This window comes from Saccopteryx bilineata, chromosome X (genome assembly GCF_036850765.1).
Source record: "Saccopteryx bilineata isolate mSacBil1 chromosome X, mSacBil1_pri_phased_curated, whole genome shotgun sequence".
Lineage (NCBI taxonomy): Eukaryota > Metazoa > Chordata > Mammalia > Chiroptera > Emballonuridae > Saccopteryx > Saccopteryx bilineata.
This window is the reverse complement of record NC_089502.1, coordinates 105,311,103-105,335,595: the sequence shown is the minus strand read 5'-3', so window position 1 is coordinate 105,335,595 and position 24,493 is coordinate 105,311,103. Positions and strand designations below refer to the sequence as shown.

Here is a 24,493-nt window from a genome sequence, read left to right as displayed (position 1 = left end):
GCATAAAGCATCGACCTGGAATGCTGAGGTCGCTGGTTCAAAACCTTGGGCTTGCTGGGTCAAGGCACATATGAAAAGCAAATACTATGAGTTGATGCTTCCCACTCCTCCCCCCTCTCCCTTTCTCTCTCTCATTCTGCTCTCTCTAAAATCAATAAGTAAAATCTATTTTAAAAAAAGAGCAAAAAACATACAATGGAGAAAAGAAAGCCTCTTCAATAAATGGTACTAGAAAAATTGTAAAGCCATATGCAAAAAAATGAAACTTGCCTGACCTGTGGTGGCGCAGTGGGATAAAGTGTCAACCTGGAACCCTGAGGTTGCTGGTTCAAAACCTTGGGCTTGCCTGGTCAAGGCACATATGGGAGTTGATGCTTCCTGATCCTCCCCCTTCTCTCTCTCTCTCTCTCTAAAAATCAATAAATAAAATATTAAAAAATGAAACTTGACTACAGTATGCCCTCATGTACAAAAGTTGTTTCAAAATGGATCAAAGACCTAAATATAAAACCTAAAACAATAAAATAAATAGAAGAAAACATAGATACTAAACTTACGGACCTTGATCACATAGAACATTTTATGAATTTGACCCCCAAGGCAAGGAAAGTAAATGAAAGGGGCTATATCAAACTAAAAAGTTTCCGCACAGCAAAAGATACCAACAAAACAAAAAGATATCCAACCAAATGGAAAATGATGATCACAGACAACAGCTCTGATAAGAGGTTAATATTCAAAAAATATAAAGAACTCCCAAACTGAGCAACAAACATACAAACAATCCAATTTTAAAAATAGGGAGAGGACTTGAACAGACACTTCTCCTATGAAGACATACAAACAAAAAATAGATATATGAAAAGATGCTAATCTTTGCTAGCTAATAGAGAAGTGCAAATTTAAAGTACAGTGAGATACCACCTAACACCTGTTAGATTGGCTGCCAACATGACAGGTCATAACAAGTGTTGGATAAGCTGTAGAGTAAAAGGACCCTTATTCATTGCTGGTAGAAATGTAAACCTGTATAGCTATTATGGAAGACAGTATGGCAGTTTCTCAAAAAATTAAGAAATAAATGATTATATGACCCAGCAATCCCTCAACTATTTACCAAAAAAACTTGAAAACATTGATATACAAAGACACATGCACCCCTACTATTGATTGCACCATTATTCACGGTGGCCAAGACATGGAAACACCCAAAGTATCCCTTGATAGAAGATTGAATAAAGAAGATGCAGTACCTATATAAAATGGAATACTACTCAGCCATAAAAAATGATGACATATTGCCATTTATGACAATTTGTATGGAACTTGAGAACATTATACTGAGTGAAACAAGTAAATCAGAAAAAGCTAAGAACTGTATGATTTCACACAGGTGGGATATAAAACTTAGACTCATGGACGTACTCTATTTCCCCATGTATAAGACGCACCCTTTTTCAAACAATTTGAGGTCTAAAAACTGGGTATGTCTTATACAGTGGTTGTAGTTTTTTTTTACTTGCATTTCCTGCTTTTTCGCATTTGTTTTTGCGATCATTGTTGAAAACAGTGATTTGTCATCAGACACAGATGAGGACAAGCTAATAGATAGGAGTTTTAACAGTGATGAGGAGTTGTATGAATTTTATGAAGAATAAAACTTGAGTTCAATAACTTTATGTAATACTTTTTTTTTTCAAATTTCGGGCCCCAAAATTAAAGTGTGTCTTATACATGGGGAAATACAGTAATTAATATTGAAGTGGTTATCAAGGGTAAGGGGGCAGGGGGGAAGTAAGTAAAGAGGGACAAATATATGGTGACAGAAAATGACTTGACTTTGGATGATGGGCACACAATCAACAGTTCATATGCTATAGAAATGTTTAACTGAAACCTATGTACACTCTTTGATCAATGTTGCCCCATTAAATGTAATTTCTAAATTAAAAAAAAGTGTTCTGTACATGTCAGTTATGTTTATTTGGTCTTATCTGTCATTTAAGATTAATATTTCTTTACTGATTCTCTTTTTGGGTGATCTGTATAGAGTTGTCAATGGAATATTAAGATCCCCAAATATAAATATGTTTTTGGCTGTTTCTCCTTTTAGTCCTATTCATACTTCTTTTCTATATTTTGGTGCTTGCTGATTCAGTGTATATATACTAAAAAGTTTGGGTACATCTGCTTTTCTCTGAATATTATTTGTTCAGAGAATATTTTTCAACCCTGGCTGGTTGCCTCAGTGGTAGAATGTTGTCCCAGCAAGTGGAAGTCCCAGGTTCAATTCCCAGTCAGAGCACACAGGAGAAGCAACCATCTGTTTCTCCACCCCCCCCCTTTCTTTTTCTCTTCCTCTCCTGCAGCCATGGCTTGATTTGAGCAAGTTGGCCCCAGATGCTGAGGATGGCTCCGTAGCCTCCCCTCAGGCACTAAAATAGCTTGTTGCCAAGCAACGGAGCAGCAGCCCCAGATGGGCAGAGCATCAACCTTAGGGGGCTTGCTGGCTGAATTCTGGTTGGGGTGAGTGTGGGAATCTGTCTCTACCTCCCTGCTTCTCACTTAATTAAAAAAAAAATTCCACCCTTTCATTTTGAGTCTGTTTTTGTCCTTGCAGCATAGATGTGTCTCCTAAATCCAGCATATGGTTGGGTTTTGCTTTTTAATCCATTCTGCTACTCTGTGCCTCTTTATTAGTGAGTTCAGGCCATTTACATTTAAGGTGATTATTGACACATGAGGACTTCCTGTAGCCATTTTATGTTTTGTTTTCTGGTAGCTCTGTGTCTTTTTTGGTTCCCTCTTTTGAGTTTCTGTCAGTTGTTTTTGTTTGGTGGCATTTCATACTTCTTCCCTCTGTTTTTTCTCTCTCTCTCTCTCTCTCTTCCTCGGAGTTAAGATAGTGAGACAGATTCCCACATGCGCCCCAACCAGGATCCACCTGGCAGCCCCCATCTGGGGCCAATTGCAAATCAACTGAGTCAACTGAGCTATCCTCAGCACCTGAGGCTGATGCTTTGAGCAACTGAACTATTCTCAGTGCTGGGCCTGACGCTTAAACCAATTGAGCCACTGGCTGCAAGAGACAAAGAGAGAGAGAAGGTGGAGAGGGAAGGGAAGGGAAGAGAAGATAGTCACTTCTCATGTGTGCCCTGACTGGGGATCAAACCTGGGACGTCCACACGCTGGGCTGACACTCTAGCCATTGAGCAAACTGGCTGAGGACTATTTTCTCTTTTTTTAAAAAAAAGCTATGTATTTTAGGGATTTTTGAGGGGTGGGGGGAGTTACCATTAGGTTATTTAAAAAATTAGTGTCATATATACAGTAGTCCTTTTTCATATGAATGCCCTCCATCTTTTTTTGCTACTTCAGACCTTTGTCCTCTTTCTTTTTATGTGTTTATTGTCACAAATTATCCCTGTTTATATTGCAAGGTTTTGGGAGCTTTTACTTGTAGTTTTGTGACATTCTGTTCTTTGTATCAGAAAGAATTATCTCCTTGACTATTTCCTGCAGTGGAGATTTTCTGGTGATAAATTCCCTCAGCTTCTGTATATCTGGAAACATTTTTATTTCTCCTTCATATTAAAAAGATAATTTTGATGGATATAGTATTTTTGGCTGGTAATTCCTCTCTTTCAGTACTTTGAATGTTTGAGTTCACTCTCTTCTGGCTTATATAGTTTCTGCTGAGAAGTTTGATGATAACCTAATGGGCTTTCCTTTATATGTTATGTTCTTCTTTTTCCTGGATGCCTTGAAGATTCTTTCTTTGTCATTAATTTTTACAGTTTTAATAAAATGTGCCTTGGAGAAGGTCTGTTTGGGTTGATGTAAGTAGGCATTCTGTTACTTCTTAGATTTGAAGATCTAACTCTTCTTTTGGTTTGGGAACTTCTTGTCAATTATTTGTTTAATTAGGCTCTTCGTTTCCTTCTCCCTCTCTTCTTCTTCCAGTATACCCATTATTCTTTTATTGCTCTTTCTGATGGAGTTGGATAATTCTTATAGATAGCTCTCTCTCTCTCTCTCTCTCTCTCTCTCTCTCTCTCTCTCTCAATTCTTGAGTTTCCTCTCTTCTTGTTTCTGTATCATCTCTATATCCCTGTCTTTTTTGATGCTTATTCTTTCCTCTATCTGACCAGTTACAGTTTTCAGTTTTCTTTTCCTTTTTTTTTTTTTTTTACAGAGACTGAGAGTCAGAGAAAGGGGCAGATAGGGACAAACTCGAAAGGAGAGAGATGAGAAGCATCAGTTCTTCGTTAAGGCTCCTTAGTTGTGCATTGATTGCTTTCTCATATGTGCCTTGACTGGGGGGAGGGCTCCAGCAGAACGAGTGACCCCTTGCTCAAGCCAGTAACCTTGGGCTTCAAGCCAGCAACCTCTGGGCTCACACCAGTGACCATGGGGTCATGTTTATGATCCCATGCTCAAGCCAAAGACCCTGCACTGAAGCTGGTGAGCCCATGCTCAAGCTAGCGACCTCAGGGTTTCACCTGGGTCCTCCACGTACCAGTGTGATGCTCTATCCACTGCGCCACCACCTCCACCATCTGATCTGGTGTTAGTTCATTTTTTAATTTGCATATTGAGTTTTTCATCTCCAGAATTTTTTGTTCATTTTTAAAGTTCCAATCTCTTTGGCAAAGTACTCATTTTGTTCATTAATTTGTTTTCTGAGTGTACTAAATTGCTTATCATTGTTAAGTATTTCCAGGACTTTAATTTTGAATTCTCAGTCATTTATATCCCAAGTTTCCATGGGATTGGGATTTCTTTCTGGATATTTTTTCATTTCTTTCTGAACTGTGTCTCTTTCTTGACTATTCATAGTATTTGATAGACCCCTTTGTCTATTAGGCATTTGTTAGTGACTCTTTCCTAGTTTACTTCCAAGAGGTTTGTCTATTATTTTTCGGTAGGTGGCGCTGGATTACAAGTTTTAGCTCTCCTGACCTGTGGTGGCGCAGTGGATAAAGAATTGACCTGGAACGCTGAGGTCGCCAGTTTAAAACCCTGGGCTTGCCGGGTCAAGGCACATATGGGAGTTAATGCTTCCTGCTCTTCTATCTTTTCTCTCTCTCCCTCCCTCTCCTCTCTAAAATAAATGAAATCTTAAAAAATATTAAAATACTCAGCTATAAGAAATGATGACATAGGGTCATTTACAACAACATGAATGGACCTTGAGAACATTATACTGAGTGAAATAAGTTAATCAGAAAAAGCTACAAACTGTGATTTCACACATATGATACAAAGCTGGGACTCATGGACACAGATAAAAGTGAAGTGGTTACAGGGGGAGGGAGATGTAAGGGAGGTGGAAAGGGGTTTGAGGGAAGGGTGTAAAGAGTGACAAATATAAGGTGATGGAAATTGATTTGGCTTTGGATGATGGATATACAACATAATTGACTATTGAAATGGTGTACTGATGTTTGCCTGAAATCTATGTACACTTATTGATCAATGTCACCCTGTTAAATGTAATTTCTTAAATAAAAATAATATTAAAATAATAAAACAAGTTTTAGCTCTATAAAATACTCCAGCTGACCCACCCCCCCACCCCCAAGATGCTGCAGCCACAATATGAGCAGGGTGAGCTGGGAGGACTTTAGCATCTTCTCTGTTCTTCCTCCCAGCAATGGCAATCTCAGCCTTCTATGTGTTCTTCCCTGTGTCCAAAACAGGGGTCCCCAAACTATGGCCTGCGGGCCGCATGCGGCCCCCTGAAGCCATTTATCCGGCCCCCGCCGCACTTCCGGAAGGGGCACCTCTTTCATTGGTGGTCAGTGAGAGGAGCACATTGACCATCTCATTAGCCAAAAGCAGGCCCATAGTTCCCATTGAAATACTGGTCAGTTTGTTGATTTAAATTTACTTGTTCTTTATTTAAATATTGTATTTGTTCCCTTTTTTTTTTTTTTACTTTAAAATAAGATATGTGCAGTGTGCTTAGGGATTTGTTCATAGTTTTTTTTTATAGTCCGGCCCTTCAACGGTCTGGCCCCCTGTGTAAAAAGTTTGGGGACCCCTGGTCCAGACAGACCAGCAACCAGACAAAGAGTATCCCTATTCTTTAGGGGAAGCTGTGGTTCTGCAGAGTTATTTCAAGGATATGCCACGGATACTCTCTGCATCCTGACACTGAGGGTTAAGAAGGGCACCTTGTGTTTCCTTTCTCTGTCCCAGTCATGGACTGCAGACAGACCCTGGGAGCTCCAGCACTGTCCCAGAGTTTTGTCTTCTTCCCTGTCCCTGAACTCAGCTGCTTCTCTAGTTTTCCACTCCTGAGAGTGCTCCTCCCACCTCAAAAATCTCTTGCTTCTCCCTACAGGAAGAAACCCAGACACACTGTGAATGCTTGCTTGCAACGCTGCGTCCTTTCTTTCACCCCTAGTCAACACCCTGCCCATCTTTAGTTGTTCCAATGCACACGGTGTGACTGTGCACCCAAATGGGGTACTTCGCTGAGTTATAGCTGTTGGGATTGTTGAAATTTCAAAGGGAGAGGTCAAGAGGATCTCTCACTCCATCATTTCTCTGATGTCTAAATAAGAATTTTAAAATTCTAGTTACCTCTTCTCCTAACTTACATGTTTATCATTGCTTTGTATTTTACTCTACTTGTGTCTTAATACCCAAATGAATTGTTATTATTATTATTAAACTTATTATTGTATACAGTCAGTGTTTATTTATATTTAACCACATGTTTAACAATTCCTTTGCATCTCAAGTATTCCATTTGGGTTCAATTTAAAATTTCCTTTAAAAGTTTATTTAGGGAAGATCTGTTGGTACTAAACTCAACTTTTTTGTCTAAAAAGATTTTGGGAGTGGGGGCTCAGCCCTAAATGATACTTTGAGTATAAAACTCTAGGTTCGTGGTTGTTTTCTCTCAGCACTTTGAAGATATTACCCCACTGTCTTCAGACTTCTAATGTGGCTAAGAAGACTCTTATCAGCATAATTGATATTTCTTTTCTCTATTACTGTTTTAAGGGTCTTCATATCTGTTGGAATCCTGAATCTGAGAATTGGAATTCTTCATCAATTCTAGAAAAATTCTTAGACATATCTTTAACTGTTCTCCCACATGCTCTCTATTATCTCCTTCTGGAAATACAATTAAATGTGTGTTAGTCCTGTCTATTCTTTAGGGCTCCCAAATTGTTTTATCATTTTTTTTTATTTCTTTGTTGCACTTGTAATAATTTCTTCAGCTCTGTCTTCCAAATCCCTATTTCTTAAGTTGTATCTAAACTTCTGTTTACAACATCCATTGAGTTTTATATATTTTTTCCTAAAATTCTATTTACCTCTGTTCCAAATCTACATTATGTATTTGGTAACATCTTATTTCTTCCTTACATTTTTTTCATTCAATCTCTTATTTCTTTAAAAATTTAAAATGTATTTGTTTTACATTTTGGATTATTTATCTTATGTTTTTAAGATTCTCCTCTTGTTTTCCTTCTGCTTATTTTCACTCATGATAGTTTATTTTTCTTTTGTATTATGTGAGCTTTAGTTTGGTTTAAAAAAAAATTATCTGCAGTAATCTCATGCAGTCTGAGTTGACAGAATCCAGGGAAAATTTCCATCTGCTTTTTTCAGACACTCCTGGGAGCTAACATTTTGAAATCACTTTTTATTCAACTCTCAGCTCAGCATTTTCTAAAACACATGGATAGTATAATTCAGAATCACAAACTCACTTAAAGGTAGAAATGTAGTTGTATGTACATTCTTTTTTTTTATGTACATTCTTATAGGAGACATTTCCTAATTTTTTTGTATTAGGAGTCAAGCAGAGACAGATAAATGTTCTTATTCTTTCCCTTTGCCTATATATACTTCTTTTCTAGTTTATACTTTTATTGAGGATGTAGTCTTTTGAGGCTCTCAGGTTTGAGAATTTCAGTCCCAACTCCCTACACTGTGTGTACCTAACATCTTTTCTCTTGTCTCTATATGGTTTTAAAAACTCAAACCCCTTGAATAACATGATTGACAAATACTCCAGGGCAGTTGTGGCTTCTACATCCACTTATCACTCTTTATTACCAAAGTTTTCTTTATTTTAAAACTCTATATTTATAATGTCCCATTATTTTCTTGAATAGTCAATAGTTCAAACATTTATTTTATCTAGCTTTCTTAGGAATTTTTGTAGTGGGAAATTTTATTATTGTTATTGATATCTAGTTGAATATATTGATTGTTCCCCATTTAATAGATGAGAAACCAAGACCCTAAGAAAGAAGTGAGTTGCCTAAGGTCAGACTGCTGAGTCAACAACTAAACTGGCACCACCGCCAAATATTCCTGGTCTCTAGTCTAGAGTTCTTCTCCTCTATGCAAATGGGCCTCATCTTCCTTTCTTACCCAAGTATTTTTCTTATTTTTAGTCATATGAAGATCTGGTTCAGCGTCTGGAGCCAGTTATAATGGAGCTAGAACGTCAGGAAAATGTACTGGTGATCTGTCACCAAGCTGTCATGCGGTGTCTCCTGGCCTACTTCCTGGATAAGAGCTCAGGTACCACTGTCCTCTCTGTTTCTGGCATGGGAACCTGGATGTGATTTAAGACCCTGACACTACCAGTTGGTTGCTTATATCTTAGTACTTAAGGTCACAGTGTCTAGAACAAGGATGCCTGATTTCAAGTTCTTGCTCTATCATATACTAGCTTTAGCAAATTATTTCAACCTCTCTGGCCTCAGTTTCCTCATCTGTAAAGTGGGGAGAATAATGATGAAGTTTAAATAGATCAACATATATAAAAATATTAACAATTTGCTCTGGCCAGATAGTTTAGTTGGTTACAGCATTGTCCCAAAATGCAGAGGTTGCTGGTTCAATCCTTGGTTGGGACACATGCAAGAACAGATCTATATTCCTCTCTCTCTCTCTCTCTCTCTCTCTCTCTCTCTCTCTTTCTCTCTCTCTCTCTCTTCCCCCCCCCTTCTCTTTCACTAAAATCAATAAATTTTTTTTAAAGGAGCTTAACAATTCATGACACATAGTGTTGGCTACATAAGTGTTAGCTGCTATTATTACTATTACCACTATTCTGAGCTAAGGTCTTCAAAGCCAGCCTTACTACTGTGACTTGATCTGGAAAAGCTAAACCAGTATTTTTCGGGTGGTAATGGATTTTTTGTGACTTCATGATCCTGAGTATAGGTTTTTATATTTGCTGTAGAGATGATAAATGAAAACAAGATAGTGTTTTTATTTTTAAAAGTGTAAATGGTTGTTTCTTTTTTTAGAAAAAAATATATAGACATTTTAATTTACAGAGTATTTATACAAAAACTACATATACTTAATTGCAAACTAGAGCAAGTAGCCTGGCAAAGGACTGTTGTGCCACCCTAGGGTGACAGAGTACACTTCTGACACGGAGGCTAAAGAGTCGGCATCTCCGGGACACTGTGAAGCTGTGTGAGGACCGCGCAGGTCATATCTGATGTGTGCAACGTTTGCCGGGTTCTATTGTTTGCATGTTGTTAGTTTCACAATAAAATGTGCTTCTAGTAAAAAGTCATTCAGAATTGGAACCAGGAGAAATTGAGAACTTGATGTTGAACAAATCCTGTCCTCAACTGGCTCACGGGGACAAGGTGACGGGGGTTGGGGCGGGGGTCCTTGTGCTGGTAGCTGTCGGATACGGTCCCCGTATCTAGTGCGGGTGCTGTCTCTGGGACTGTGGGGCGGGCACGGCAACCCACTGCGCAGATGAGAACACCGAGGCTCTGAGAGGCGACGTGACTGTCCCTACCTAGATCACGGGGCTCAGAGGAGCTGGGAGCGACACTGGGCCCAGATAAATTGTAGACGTGCCCCCCCTACGCAGACACACAGGGCACGAGTGGGCGGCACATGCATGTCCTGTTTGCACACCACTTTACCCACGTCCTACCTGCTTTCAAATGCAGGCCGCACCAGCCGCTCACAGCTGCCTGGGAGCTGAGCCAAGCAGGCTGAGCTCATGCTTCTACCCCTCTGACCCAGGCAAGGAAACTGAGGCCCAGAGGGATGACATGAGTAAGAGTGCGGACCTCAGAGCAGGGCCACCTCAGAGTACCTCTAGCCCAATCCCTTGCTGTGAGAGGTAGGGAGTCTACAGGCCAGGGAGACCAAAGGCAAAGCCAGGTCATGTGTGGAGGCGGTGGCAGAGCAGGGTCAGTGACCTCAGGCATGTGGGCTCCCTGCTCTGAGCCTGTCCCATCATGTGCACCACAAGGAACAGTAACTCCGCAGAGTATCAGCGAGGTCGGGAGGAGACAGTGCACCAAAGTGCCGGCCCAGGGCCTGATGGTGATGGTGATAAATCAAGGAGGAGTAGCAGGCTGGACATCCAGGACTTTGCCAAGACAGATGTCTCAGGTGGCATGGAGGGCATTGGCAATCCCCTTTAAAGAGTAGGAGGAACCTCAGGGGTGGGAAGACGTGGGCCATGGGGTTCCGGCTCAATGAAGGGAGATGAAGAGTGGCATGCTCAGGTGGGTGGGCGAGCAGTTGAGTGTCATCAGAGAGTGTTGAGAGGATGGGATGCCATCCCCACTGTGAGCCCCTCGAAGGCAGTGGCGGCAGACTGCAAGGGCAGGAGCACACACTTGAACTCAGAGGGCTCTGGGTGCCAGGCCCAGTGCTGCCACTTCCTGGCTGTGTGCCCTGGAGTGAGTGCCTTCACTCCCAGGGCCTCACTTTCTTCATCTGTACCATGGGCCTGAGCATCTCCTCCACTCAGGGCTTTCTGGTATCTGAAACGGGCCCAGACAAGAAACGGTAAGGGAGTATTCAGAGAGTCTATGCGTAGTAGGCAATAACTGGAAATAAGTGAAGCGAGGAATGCTCTTCCATCAATAACAGTAAGAGGATTCCACATACGAGTGGAAGGACATGGTGCTTGCCTTTCTCTGACTGGCTTGTTTCCGGGGGAGGGGATGGGGTGGGCACGGGAAGTAGAGAGATAGAGCATAAAAGAACCAAAAGGAAAATAACAGCAGCAAAAACAAAACTCAATGGACACAAATAACAGTGATGACTGCCAGGAGGGGGCCCGGGAGGAGGGTACCGGGGCACAACGGTGAGGGGTGATACTTGACTTGAGGATGGGGGTGAACATACAAAACGCTGCACAGAGATGTGTTATGGAATTAGGCACCTGAAACCCTTGGAATTATGTTAACTAGTGTCACCCTAATAAATCAACTTAAAACAATCAAGCTATAAGAGCAAGAGCAGTGAGAGGGTGCAGTCCTGGGTGAGGAAAAAGCTGTGGGAGCTGCCCAGGTGCCCACACAGCTCATCCGAGGGCCTGGTGCGCAGTAGGGCCTCAGGAAACACTTGGGAAGATGCCATGGGGGCCTCTGTGGCGGAGGAACCTGTGTGAGGCCCAGGCTGGGGCGTGAGGGAGACCTGCCTTGGGGTCATGGTTGCCCTGTGAGTGAGCAGGACGGCCACCTCCACCATGACCAGCCTGACCATCCCGGAGGTCCCACAGTCTGGCTGCATTCCCCAGGGCCCTCCTGCTTCCTCTGCTGCTCTCCTCCTCCTTGGCCACCCTGCGGAGTGTGGCGGGTGGGCCGCTGAGGAGGCTGACCATGGGGAAGGGGTGAGAGCAGGGGGGAGTTCTGTAAACCTGCAGGCCTGGGGAGTTGGTGACCTCCCAGCACCCTGTCTCTGATGATTGTTTTGTCCTCCTTTCCAGATGAGCTGCCATATCTCAAGTGCCCTCTGCACACAGTGCTCAAGCTCACACCTGTGGCTTATGGTGAGAGCCCCTACCTTCATCTTAGGAAAGGCACATAAGGACCATGGTCATGCCTCCAATGCCTGTTATTTGTCCAGTAGAGATCTAGGGGAAGTTCCTTGGTTGGGTAGTGGATGTCCTGGTGGAGGTGGGACTGGTGGTGGCAAAATGAGAATGGGGAAAAATTGGAATAGCCTCTAAACTGGAGCCTAGTCCCAGAGTGCTCTACCAGAGTACAGAGAATAGAGCATCCAATTGTAGTGGGGGGAAGGGAAGAAGGTATCTCCAAAGAGGACCAAGAGGAACAAATGTTTGTCAGGAACAGATTGAAGAAAGGACTCAAAAGCTAGTCTGGGCAGTTTAGATTTTTCTCTTGGGCCCTGGCCGGTTGGCTCAGTGGTAGAGCATCGGCCTGGCGTGTAGAGGTCCCGGGTTTGATTCCCGGCCAGGGCACACAGGAGAAGCGCCCATCTGCTTCTCCACCCCTCCCCCTCTCTTTCCTCTCTGTCTCTCTCTTCCCCTCCCGCAGCCGAGGCTCCATTGGAACAAAGATGGCTCGGGTGCTGGGGATGGCTCCTTGGCCTCTGCCCCAGGTGCTAAAGTGGCTCTGGTCGCGGCAGAGCGACGCCCCGGAGGGGCAGAGCATCGCCCCCTGATGGGTAGAGCGTCGCCCCCTGGTGGGCATGCCGGATGGATCCCGGTCGGGTGCATATGGGAGTCTGTCTGACTGTCTCTCCCCGTATCTAGCTTCAGAAAAATACAAAAAATAAATAAATAAAATTTAAAAATAAATAAATAAAAATAAAAAATAAAAAATAGATTCTCTCTTGGGGTATTAGTTAGCTATGAAATGTTCATGAGTAGGAAAGAGACAGACTCAAAACTTTTCAGGGGTGTGCGAATGATACACTGAAGCCCAAAGCCGAGTGCATTCCAGAGATGGAACTAAAGAGGTTTCCACAGGCATTGGGCCTCCTCTGCCAGCTCTAGGCCATCTTCTTCTTCAGGTTTTGCAAAACTTCCTTGTGACATACCATACCTCGGATGTTGCCATGACCATTGTCTTCTAAGTAAACTTTACCTGGGACTGATGGTCCTAAGGCAGTGGCCCCAGGACTCTTCCACCACTTCACCACCTGACACCTGACACCTGACACCAGCCAGAGGATGCCTGGAGCTCCATCATTACTATATAGATTAGGTTGCTATCTCAGAGATCACAAGGGTTGAGGGAGGCCCCGGAGATCATCTCCTTTCATCTTCCTATTGACAATTGAGGCTTAGTGAACACTGAGACTATTGGGGAAGAGCTGGGAAGACATCCCACTGGTTGCCTCTTAGGCCTGGTGTCTTCCCCACACACCACAGAGCTGGTCTAAATTCCCCTCCCTTCAGAGAGTCACAACTGCACACAGCATGAAGGTGAAGGTGTGGGTGGTGGTGGGGGTGGTAGGAATGACACCTCAGGGAGGACTTGTGCTTTCCTTGGGGGTTGGTATATGGACTATTGTGGAGCTTTTGTTGTTGTTGTTGTTTATTTTTTTGAGGCTGCAAAATGGAGTCCATTTACATGAATGTGGAGGCTGTAAACACACATCGGGAGAAGCCAGAGGTAGGTGAGGGCTCTGTGGCCTAAGCGGACACATGGTGAAAGCACCCTCACCCACTGAAAGGCCACCCCAGTCCCACAGACCTTGGGTGTTTCACACCAAGTAGAATAATCAGCACCCAGAAATGCTGGAACCACAGCCCAGACGTGGAGGCACCAGAGATGCAGGGCTAGAGCAACCCCTGACAGAAAGGCCTCAGGCAGAGATTCCTCCAGAATTGCCTGAGAAAAGGGTCAGAATCCAAGCCTGACTGAAGGAGGGGGGCCTGGTGGTGAAGACACAGACCGGGGAGGGGCTGGAGCTTCTCACTGCTTTCTCCTTCGGATTAATCCTGGGCTTTCTTTTCTCAGAATGTGGACATAACCCGAGAACCTGAGGAAGCTCTGGACACCGTCCCTGCCCATTACTGAGCCCTATCTAAGAGGTTAAACTACCTCTTTCCTCACTGTCTTCCACCTTTAGGAGCTTCTATCCTTGTTCTTCTTCTACACTAAGAAGACTCTGGATTTGGCCCCACTGGGAGAGCCCTGCTTGTAGTGAAAAAGCCCTCAGCAATTCCAAAACAGGTCTCAATTTCTAGCTATAACCAAGGAGTTGTCTAACTTTGGATGAAAATTTTTTCTTAATTTTTATTACCTGATCAATGAAAACTTCTCTTACTGCCTTTCAGAGGGGAGAGATAAACATTGTGAGGCTTCTTCCTCAGGATATTCTTAAGATTCTGACCCTGTGAAGTGGGGGTATGGAATGGGTGAGAGCTTCCTGGAGGAAAGAGTTCTGAAGTAGCACTTTCAAAAGTAAGGGAGGAGATAGGGCCTTGTTCTTTGGTGGGCAGTGTGGCTGAGGGCATGATATCATCATTCCTATACTCAGAGAAGCTGTGAGTATAGGAATGGTCCACAGTGCTCCTATTTTCTCCAACTTTTGCTGCTATTTTGAGTGTCATCACTGTCCATATAAATAACCCAAACAATATGATGTCCTCTCAGTCCCCCTCAACTCCACTGATCACCCACTTCATGGATGCTGGTATCAGGTAGAATTCTCCCCAGCCTGACTTTTAAAATATAAGCATCCCACTATCTGACCACTGATCCCTAGTCCTTACAACTTTCTTGTAAGGACTCACGGATCCTTGGAAGCATGCCTCCTACACAATAAGCATGCACATCGTATTTCTGAGCAAGTAACAGCAACCCAGTACTGAAAAGACAAACTGATACACTCACTACCCTTGTTCCTTTGTCCTTCTATTACAACCACCAGCAACCCAAACCTTGTATAATCCACACTGCCTTTTTTGGTTGGAATCTATTACAAGGTTTCTGATCACTACCTGAATCTGCATTTATCTGCTTCCGCAGCCATCCCTAAATTCTATTCAAAGTCAGGGTCACCTATTTTCTGTTACTCTATCCCATCCCACCTTTTCAGGGATGGGCTACTTCAGTCAATTCTTGAATATTCCTTTTCTAGCTACTATCCTTTTCTATTGACTCTTGCCCCCACAGTATCTGCAACAAAGTCAGGTCTCTCTCCTATCCTGACAAAACCCTCCCTTGTTTCTGTGTCCACCTCTAGTTACCTCTCTCTCCCTCCATTCTTACACAAATATCTCAAAATGAATCCATAATTACTGTCCAGAACCTTCTCCTTTGGTATTCTGTTCCATGTTTTGCCCCTCCATATTTGTTCAAGCCTTTATCCCCTTGCCCAATGCTTTCCCTAGTCCTCTATGCCACTGAAGTCATACTTTCCTTTTAACCTAAAGTTTGACTCCACCTTCCTCAAGGAGCTATGCTGAGCTCTCACTCTTCTAGGAACCTAAAATGTCACTCACAACAACCTAAGCACAATAAAAAAGAAAACTCCAATTCATTTTGCAATTTTAATGTAATTCTAATACTAAAATATGACAGCGCACAAAAAGCAAACAATAAAGCAGGATTGGCATCAGATTTTTCAGAGCTTGCCAACTTCAGCTGATTGGTAGTCTCAGCAGAGCAGACAAAGATTCCAAGGTTCTACCTTGGCTCCATGGCAAGGGCGGGCTGCTGCAACTCATTAGCGGTATCTGTAAACATGGGGAATAAACCTGAAAACAAAACACCAAAAAGGAACATGTTTTAGACCAAATACACTATTTTCTCATACTTCCTCCATTGTCCTCATCCCCCACCCTCCCACCTCGGGGTTTCCTATAACATCTCCCAGCACTTATATTCATACCCATGGGCCTTGACTGTGAAAATGCTGTAATTACCTGAAACCTCACTAGCCAAAGAAGCTACAGGCACCAAGGTTGGTGGGTGCACAACCAAAGGCAGCACTGTTGCTCAATCCACCGCTGAAGCCAGCACCGGTGTTCAGTCCATTGCCGAAGCCAACAATAGAACTGGGTCCACCATTGAAGCCAATGCTGGTGCTGGGTTCGCCAGTAAAGCCAATGTTGGTGTTGGAACCATTGCCAAAGCCAACGATGGTACTCAGTCCTCCGTTGAAGCCGTTATTAGGCCCACCACCAAAGCTATCATTGATGTTGAGGTTACCATTAAAGCCAGCACTGGGGCCAAGTGTGTTGCCAAAACCAGCACTGGTGCCCAGTCCACCACCAAAGCCATCGCAGGAGATCAGTCGGCTATCAAAGCCAGCATTGGCACTCTGTCCACCACTAAAGCCAGCACTGGCAATCGGTCCAGCACTGGCACTCAGTCCAGCACTGGCACTCGGTCCACCACTGAAGACAGCACTGGCACTCGGTCCACCACTGAAGACAGCACTGGCACTCGGTCCACCACTGAAGCCAACACTGGCACTCGGTCCAGCACTGAAGACAGCACTGGTGCTTGGTCCAGCACTGGCGCTCGGTCCAGCACTGAAGCCAGCACTGGCACTCGGTCCAGCACTGACGCTCGGTCCAGCACTGAAGCCAGCACTGGCGCTCGGTCCAGCACTGAAGACAGCACCGGCACTCGGTCCACCACTAAAGCCAACACTAGCACTCGGTCCACCACTGAAGACAGCACTGGCGCTCGGTCCAGCACTGGCACTCGGTCCACCACTAAAGCCAACACTGGCACTCGGTACACCACTGAAGACAGCACTGGCGCTCGGTCCACCACTAAAGCCAACACTGGCACTCGGTACACCACTGAAGACAGCACTGGCGCTCGGTCCACCACTAAAGCCAACACTGGCACTCGGTACACCACTGAAGACAGCACTGGCGCTCGGCTCACCACTAAAGCCAACACTGGCACTCGGTACACCACTGAAGACAGTACTGGCACTCGGTCCACCACTAAAGCCAACACTAGCACTTGGTCCACCACTGAAGACAGTACTGGCACTCGGTCCAGCACTGGCGCTTGGTCCACCACTAAAGCCAACACTAGCACTTGGTCCACCACTGAAGACAGTACTGGCACTCGGTCCAGCACTGGCACTTGGTCCACCACTAAAGGCAGCACTGGTACTCGGTCCACCACTAAAGGCAACACTAGCATTTGGTCCACCACTGAAGACAGTACTGGCGCTCGGTCCAGCACTGGCACTCGGTCCACCACTAAAGGCAGCACTGGTGCTCGGTCCACCACTGAAGCCAGCACTGGCACTCGGTCCACCACTGAAGGCAACACTGGCACTTGGTCCACCACTAAAGGCAACACTGGCACTCGGTCCACCACTGAAGCCAACACTGGCACTCGGTACACCACTAAAGGCAACACTGGCGCTCGGCCCACCACTGAAGGCAGCACTGGCGCTCGGTCCACTATTGAAGACAACACTGGCGCTCGGTCCACCACTGAAGGCAGCACTGGCGCTCGGTCCACCACTGAAGCCCACAGTGGCGCTCGGTCCACCACTGAAGTCAGCACTGGCACTTGGTCCACCACCACCGAAGTTAGTGCTCAATCTGCCACCAAATCCAGTGCCAGTACTTAAACCATTGCCAAAGTTAAAACCCACACTGGTGCTAAGTCCATTACTAAAATTGGCACTGGGAGCTCCACTAAAGCCAGTGCTAGTGCTAGGAGAAACACCAAAGCATAGGTTGGTGTTAGGCACATTGCCAAAGCAGAGACTGGTGCTGGGACCTCCACCAAAGCCAACATTGGTACTGGGAGCACATCCAAAGTCAGTATTGGTGCTAAGTGCCCCACTGAAGTCAGCGTTAGTACCAAACACATTGCCAAAGCCAGAGTTGATGGTAGGTACACCACTGAAGCTGGGGCTAGTGCTGACAGCACTGCCGAAAACAGGAATGGTGTTGAGTGCACCACCAAAGCCCACACTGGTATTGACTGCACCACCAAAGCTGGCAGTAGTACTGGGAGAGCCATTAAGGCAGATGCTCGTGCTTAGTGTACCACCGAAGTCAGCAATGTTACTAGAAAAGCCACTGAAGGACACGCTGGTGCTGAGTACGCTATCAAAACCAGTGCTGGTGCTAGGAGAGCTATCGAAGTAGATACTCGTACTGAGTGTGCCACCAAAGCTGGTGCCAGAGCTGGGAGATACACCAAAGCAGATATTAGTATTGAGCGTGCCACCAAAGCCAGTGCTGGTGCTGAGTGAACCACGAAATACCTCACTGGTGTGGGGTGTACCGCCAAAGCTGGGATTGGTAAGGAGCACACCATTGAAGCCTGCGGTAGTGTTGGGTGTGCCTCCAAAGCCAGAGCTGGCTCCACCACTGAAACTGGTACTGGTGTTGGGTGGGCCACTGAAACTAGAGCTGACCCCACCACCAAAGCTGGCACTGGTGCTGGGTGATTCACTAAAGCCACCAAAGCCACCTCCAGGGCTGGCTGCACCGCTGAAGCTAACACTACCACCATTGTGGAAACTATCTCTGGTGTTAGGTCCTCCGCTGAAGTCGACGTTGTTAGTGGTATCTGCATTTTCTTGGGCTCTGGCCTCGACATCAAATGAAAATCTGTTCCAGGCCTGAGAATCATTGCCTAACTCTTCCCTTGTTAGGCAGTCAATATCCATGTCATCCCAATTCCAGGGCCCAGCCACAGCTTCCTCTCCAGTTCCCATTTGGGCTCTTGTCTCAGCCCTGGCCTCAGCCTCAGCCATAGCTACAGCTGCAGCCTGGACTTCCATGTCCACTGCCTTCTGGTACTTAGCAGCTCAGTCCTTAGAGTCTTTCTTCAGGACCTGAAATGGGAATGGTAATCATTATAAGCAAATAACATTATAATTATGTAATAGGTACATACTATGGGCTTTGTATAAAACTAACAGCAGTATTTTTTAAGTTCTTAGTTACTGGGGCTCTGTTATGGCTCATTTCAGCTCTGATAATTTAGCTGCTCTGTGACCTTGGATAAGTTTTTGAACCTCACTGAGCCCAAGTGTCTTCGTCTGTAATATGGGAAATAAGAGAATTAATATGTATGGTAAATGTTGTGTCCCCCCAAAATGCATATGTTGAAGCACCAACCCACAATGTAACTGCATTTGGAGATAGGGCCTTTATGAAAATAAAGTTAAATAAAGTCATAACAGTGGGTCTTTGATCCAATAGGATTAGCGTCCCCATAAGAAGCTCTCTTTCCACCATGTGAGGACATATCCAGAAGGTATCCATCAGACAGCCAGGAAAAGAGGCTTCACCAGACACTGACACTGCTGGACCTTGAGCTGGGACTTCCAGACTCCAGGACCACAAGAAAATAAATTTCTGTCATTTAAACCACCCAGTTTATGGTATTTTATTATAATATTCTAAGCATACTAATACAAAATATGAAAAATGAATGAACCAAGGTAAACTTTGTGTTGAGCAGCATCCTGGGGCAACAAAGTTCCATATATTCATATATGCACTGCAGGCTGCCGTGTACCTGCCTCTCCCTGTGCATAGCCTGCCCCAATCAGGTCTCCTATTACCTTGCAGGCAAACTTGAGGCTTGGTAGTCTCATGGTAGGAATGCAAGCCTCAGAAGAACTCCTACTCAGGTAGTCTGCTGTTTGGGACCCTCTTGTACTCCATGTACCTTGGAGAAAGGAAATGAAACTTGCTTCTAAACAAACAAATCTGTTGTCTAACCACTTGGCACCAGGTGGCAACCTTTTGCAAACAAGTGCTAAACTCAGTTCCTGAAGAAAGTTTTCCAAGACCCTCCTTCCCCAGACTCACTCCCAAACACAGTTCATGGTCTTGGCCTCCAATATTAAGCCATTTCCCACTGGCTCTGTACAAAGCAGTCACTTGGTGCTGCAGGGGAGGCATGTACAGGGCATGATGTCACAGGAAGGCCAAAGTATCCTGCCACCTGTGAGGAGTAAACCCAAGTTCCTGTTGGATGTGTTGTAAACAGAGAAACCATTCTTCAAGGCACTCTGCTCTGAGCACACCCTGTAATAAGGGTCTTGTGTTTGATCTGATTGACCCCTGGAATGGTCCACCCATGAGAATTGTAGACAAGACGGATATTTAGGGCACAGGATACCTATACCTCTAAAGCAGCGGTTCTCAACCTGTGGGTCGCGACCCTGGCGGGGTAGATTAAAGCCATTGGAAAATACATAATGCATATCAGGTATTTACATTCCAAATCATAACTGTAGCAAAATTACAGTTATGAAGTAGCCATCAAAATTATTTTTTGGTTTGGGGTCACCACAACATGAGGAACTGTATTGCGGGGTCACGGCATTAGAAAGGTTGAGAACCACTGCTCTAAAGCTAGTGTAAGGTCTTATATAAAGCACTTTCTGACCAACACCCCCAGAACACTTCAGGGCTTGACATCGCTCCCAAACACTACTACCTTCTGCTTCAATAAATCTTCTGTGATGAGTTTCCGTACTTCCCCAATGAGTGCCTCACCCTGACAATAGGAGTAATAGCCCATGGACAGAGACCAGAACTTCCCTCCCAAATGAGAGCAGAGGCATTTCCCAACATGGAAGTGACCTTTCTAGCACATGTGGCCATCTTAACGGAACCAGAAAAGTAATAAACACATACATGGTCACTAGAAGCAAGCAGTTGAGGCCAAGTTATTCTTTGTCAGGAATTCCCTGAAGGTTTATATTATATCTCTTCTTAGAAAAGACAGCAGATATAGAGGAGAGAGGGAGCAGAGAGTTCAGGACTATTTCCCCATCCACCCAGGTCAGAGCCATGAGCCCTCTACCCAATCCAGCACCCCAGCCTGCTGATGATGGTCCAAGACCACCAGGCTGATGCAATCCTGGGGCCATCCTCTCTTGTCAAAGGACAACACTGACAGCAAGTGCTGAGAGAGCCCAATTATACCCAGGGCGCAGCCCCAACTTACACAGCACCTCCCAGATGACAGCTGCAAGGAGAGGCAAGAGAAGACAGGGATAGAAAATGAACATGTGGAATTCTCACCATGGCCACCCATTCAGCTGCATGCCTAGCCACTCACCTTCACTGGCCTTGTTGCCATTCATAAAAATGACACTCAGAATCACCATGAGAAGACCCAGCTTTGGGGAATCCTTGGTTCTTGGGGAACAATAGGACAGAAAAGTTTATGTCCCATAGCCATCTACAAAAAACACAGCAGCCAGCTCACTAGGCTAGCCTCTCTCACATTCCTCAGATATGAGAGAGTTCTGCCCAGTTTATGCTTTAAGATCTATGTGACCTGAGCAAGGCACTACTCGTGAGCCTCAGTCTCCTATTCAGTACAATGGGAAAACCACATTCTCTCCTCCCCATGTTGCTGAGAGGATGGAAGAAATCCCTGGCCGCCTGGTACGACTCAGGCGCTCTTTCAGTGTGAGTCCCTTCTTTTCCTTCCAGAGCCCTCAGCCACGAGAGAAGACCAGGCACGGCCCGCCGATGCTCCTGCCCTTTAGCGGCTTGATCCACCCATGCCAGGAAGCCCTCCCTTGAGAACCACTCTACCAAGGCCAGTAGGAAGAGACAAGCAACGACCGGTCTGCTCTCCTGGGAAGCTTCTGGACAGGCAGATAACCTGACAGCAGGAATGCCCCACCTCAGGCTTCTAAACCCTTCAGTCAGTTGTAATCAGGAACCCCTTCTTTGTGCAGGATTCCAACTGCATGCAGGAGCTGGAAAAGCCGTTTTTCAGGCCCCGTCTTTCCTGACTCTTTAAGGGGGTGTCAGGAGAGAGGGGAGGGGTGGGGTAGTATACCATGGACAACAGCAGAAGTGTCCCTCCCACCCAGCCCTTTCCCAGCTTACGTTCCCAGTATGCCTGCGGAGGATTCCTGAGTGCTGATGAGAATATACAAGCTACTTTGCTTATCAGTTTCCTTCAGATTGACTCGAAACATCTGCCAAGTAAAAGAATAACCTGTGAGATTACAAAATTCAGCCTAAGCATCAATGAGCTTCCTGAGCATCCCAAACTTCCCCATGTACCAGGGGTGTGTGTGTGTGTGTGTGTGTGTGTGTGTAAAATCAGTGAGATAATGCATGTAAAGTACTTAGCTATAAGGCCAACACATAGCAAACAGATTATTAATGTTGTGCTATAATATACTAATATTAATATAATGTGATATTGCTCTCAACATCATCCTTGTGATTGGTAAGAATGTAGGCAGACAGAGAATGGGGAATGGAAGAGAGAGGTGAGCATCTGCAATACATTCCAGGACATGTTCAGCAAGACAGAAGCCAGGACTAAGTGGGGTGGCTTGATTCCTGGCTGTACTTTGACCACCGATGAGTGACCCTTAGCAAGTATATGCACCTCCTTAGGCCACTATCTGCATATTTTCACAGTGATGGGGCTGAGTTAGTGAATCTCTGTAGTCCCTCCAGAAGGGACACGTACACCTTTGTTTGGCTCAAGGTTTCACCATTGTGTCCATCCCCCAAGGCTGCCCCTTGACCTTTTCCAGGGCGTACCTTGCTCATTCAATGATCTCTGAGAAATATTCATCATAGTCTTGGATGACATCCTTCAGCATGTCTGCAGGAGGGGAGAGGTGGGAGCAACTGGGCTGAGCAGGAGCCACAGAGCTGCAGCCCTTTTGTTAGTCCTGTCGGGTCAGTGCAGTCTGAGTCCTAAACTATGTTTAATAGGAGATGCCATTAACACAGTGTGAAGAGAGAAAGGCAAGACAGAGAGAATAAGTGTAGTCCATGAAGGTAAATGATTACCCCCAGGGCATGGGGAAGAAGGGAGTAGAGAAGAGAGATCAGAGAGAAGGGTTAGTATGACTACCTGAGCACTTGGTAGGGCTCTTTGTCCAGTTTTTAACCAACAGGTATTTCACCAACTTATTTGCTTGTGAGAAGAAAGATACTCAGGAAAGTCTCAATATGTTTTCAAAAAACTTGGAAGAATTACAGAGAAGAGGGCAGGCGAAGAAGATTGGGCAGCATAAAATTCTTACCCTTTTATTTTTGCAAAATAGTTCTATCTTGGGGTGGTGGAGGTCTCTGAACCCATGGGATCCACCTGTGATTATGGCCACCTCTGTCATCCCCGTTCAGATGCTTGAACTTCATCATCAGAAAAAAAGGAAGGTCCAGAATCACGAGGTGAAAGAGATGGCTCTGTCTCCTTACCCTGCCTCTTCTTGAAATTCCCCTAATCCGTCCTTGCAGTGGGTTCTGACCTAGTTTTTGGCCACCCTAAGTCTTAGACTTATCTTTCACTGTCTTACAGTCAGGAGTTTCATTTCACTGCTAGGAAAGGAGCAACCCATGGGCAGGACCTGAGATTTCTCTTTTTTTGTTTGTTTGTTTGGCCACCAACTCTGCTACCTGTACCCCTTTCTCTTTATCTTTCTGGGACTCAATTTTCTTATCTTTAAAACTGGAAACTATGATCCCTAGCTGGTAAGAGTTATTTTCAAAACATAAAAACAGCCCTGGCCAGTTGGTTCAATGGAAAGAGCATCAACCCAGTATGCGGACGTCCAGGGTTCAATCCCCAGTCAGGGCACAAAAGAGAAGCAACCAACTGCTTCTCTTCCCTTCCCTCTCCCCCTTCTCTCTCTTTTCCCCTCCCGCGGCCAGTGGTTCAATTGGTTCAAGCTTCAGCCCTGGGTGCTGAGGATAGCTCAGTTGGTCTGAGAGTCGGCCTCAGGAGCTGAGGATAGCTCAGTTGATTTGAGCATCAGCCCCAGAGAGGGATTGCCGGGTGGATCCCGGTCAGGCCGCATGCGGGAGTCCCTCTATCTCCCCTCTTCTCACTAAAAAGAAAAAAAAAGAAAAAAAACCATAAAAACAAAACCTGTGTGACGTACCCAACACAATGCCTGACACATGGTAACTACTATGTAAATACACGTTACATTATATCCAGGTTGCAGGTAAGTGTATGGATGTCTTATGTCCCCACCAATCTGTGAACTTCCAGGGAGCAGGAACTACATCACATTCTTCTCAGCATCTCTCACAGCCCATCTAAACACGGATTGTCTCAGAGTAAAAAAGCTTAGTAAAATTTTATAGAATAAATGAACAAACCAGGAAGTTAGGAACGGAAACCAAGTACAAACTTAAGGATGGTGATGTCAGAGATCTCACCTTTTGCTTCCTCGTGCCCCGGTTCCTCGTTGTGGGGTCCAGACTTAACTGAGCCAGGTAGTCATCTGCCAGAACCTGGACAGCAGCAGCAACCTGAGTCTCAAGGGCACTTATGTTGGTCTGAGAACTGGCCATCTTGGCCTGGACTCCTTGGTCAACAATTTGAGTCTGGTTTTCAGCTGTCCATGGCTTAGTGGCAGTCTTCTGAGCCCTGAACCCTCTTTTGACCCAGAGGGTGGCTGCTAAGGCTTGGTTTGTGACCATTTGAAGGGCAGGTGGGACCTCAGAGATCTCACAGGCAAAATTTATGCCTTTATTGGCAGCCTTCTTGTCTTTGGATTTTGGGGGCTAGATACCTGCTGCTGAGACCTCAATCTGCCTGGTATCTCTCATATTTGGGGCCCCTAGGAGATCAGTGTCACTATTTGTGCCTTTAACAGTTGCCTTATTGTCTCTGGAAGCTTTTTGAGTTCAAATGGAGGCTGCTGTGGCCTGGTTGTCCCATTGGTAATTTGACCTTAGGTAGTAGCTGTGTACATGATGTTTGAAGCCAGTGAGATAACAGTGGCACTATATATGGCCTTATTAGCAGCCTTTTTAGCT

General features: G+C 45.1%; 2 protein-coding genes and 1 non-coding gene across 7 annotated transcripts in view; 1 reads left to right on the top strand and 2 right to left on the bottom strand.

Annotated features, from left to right (window-relative positions):
* Positions 1–15,114, top strand: part of PFKFB1 (6-phosphofructo-2-kinase/fructose-2,6-biphosphatase 1) — a 91,173-nt gene extending 76,059 nt beyond the window's left edge. For all 5 annotated transcript variants that reach the window (XM_066250257.1, XM_066250260.1, XM_066250259.1 and 2 more), the window contains 4 exons: positions 8,427–8,556; positions 11,738–11,800; positions 13,327–13,391; positions 13,740–15,114. In XM_066250257.1, coding sequence (XP_066106354.1) covers positions 8,427–8,556; positions 11,738–11,800; positions 13,327–13,391; positions 13,740–13,799 — 318 coding nt within the window. In that variant the 3' untranslated portion in view covers positions 13,800–15,114. The remainder of the gene's footprint in view (positions 1–8,426; positions 8,557–11,737; positions 11,801–13,326; positions 13,392–13,739) is intronic.
* A 149-nt stretch (positions 15,115–15,263) lies between these two features.
* The window catches only part of LOC136317762 (trophinin-like), a 43,653-nt gene continuing 34,423 nt past the window's right edge, over positions 15,264–24,493 (bottom strand). Inside the window, 12 exon segments of the mRNA XM_066250506.1 lie at positions 15,264–18,555; positions 19,291–19,309; positions 19,311–19,397; positions 20,167–20,228; positions 20,656–20,708; positions 20,802–20,881; positions 21,587–21,678; positions 22,243–22,322; positions 22,578–22,640; positions 22,750–22,858; positions 23,891–24,387; positions 24,390–24,491. Coding sequence (XP_066106603.1) covers positions 15,664–18,555; positions 19,291–19,309; positions 19,311–19,397; positions 20,167–20,228; positions 20,656–20,708; positions 20,802–20,881; positions 21,587–21,678; positions 22,243–22,322; positions 22,578–22,640; positions 22,750–22,858; positions 23,891–24,387; positions 24,390–24,491 — 4,136 coding nt within the window. The 3' untranslated portion in view covers positions 15,264–15,663.
* Positions 19,632–19,761, bottom strand: LOC136318055 (small nucleolar RNA SNORA11). Its single transcript, XR_010728021.1, has one exon. It is a non-coding gene; the product is annotated as a small nucleolar RNA SNORA11 (small nucleolar RNA).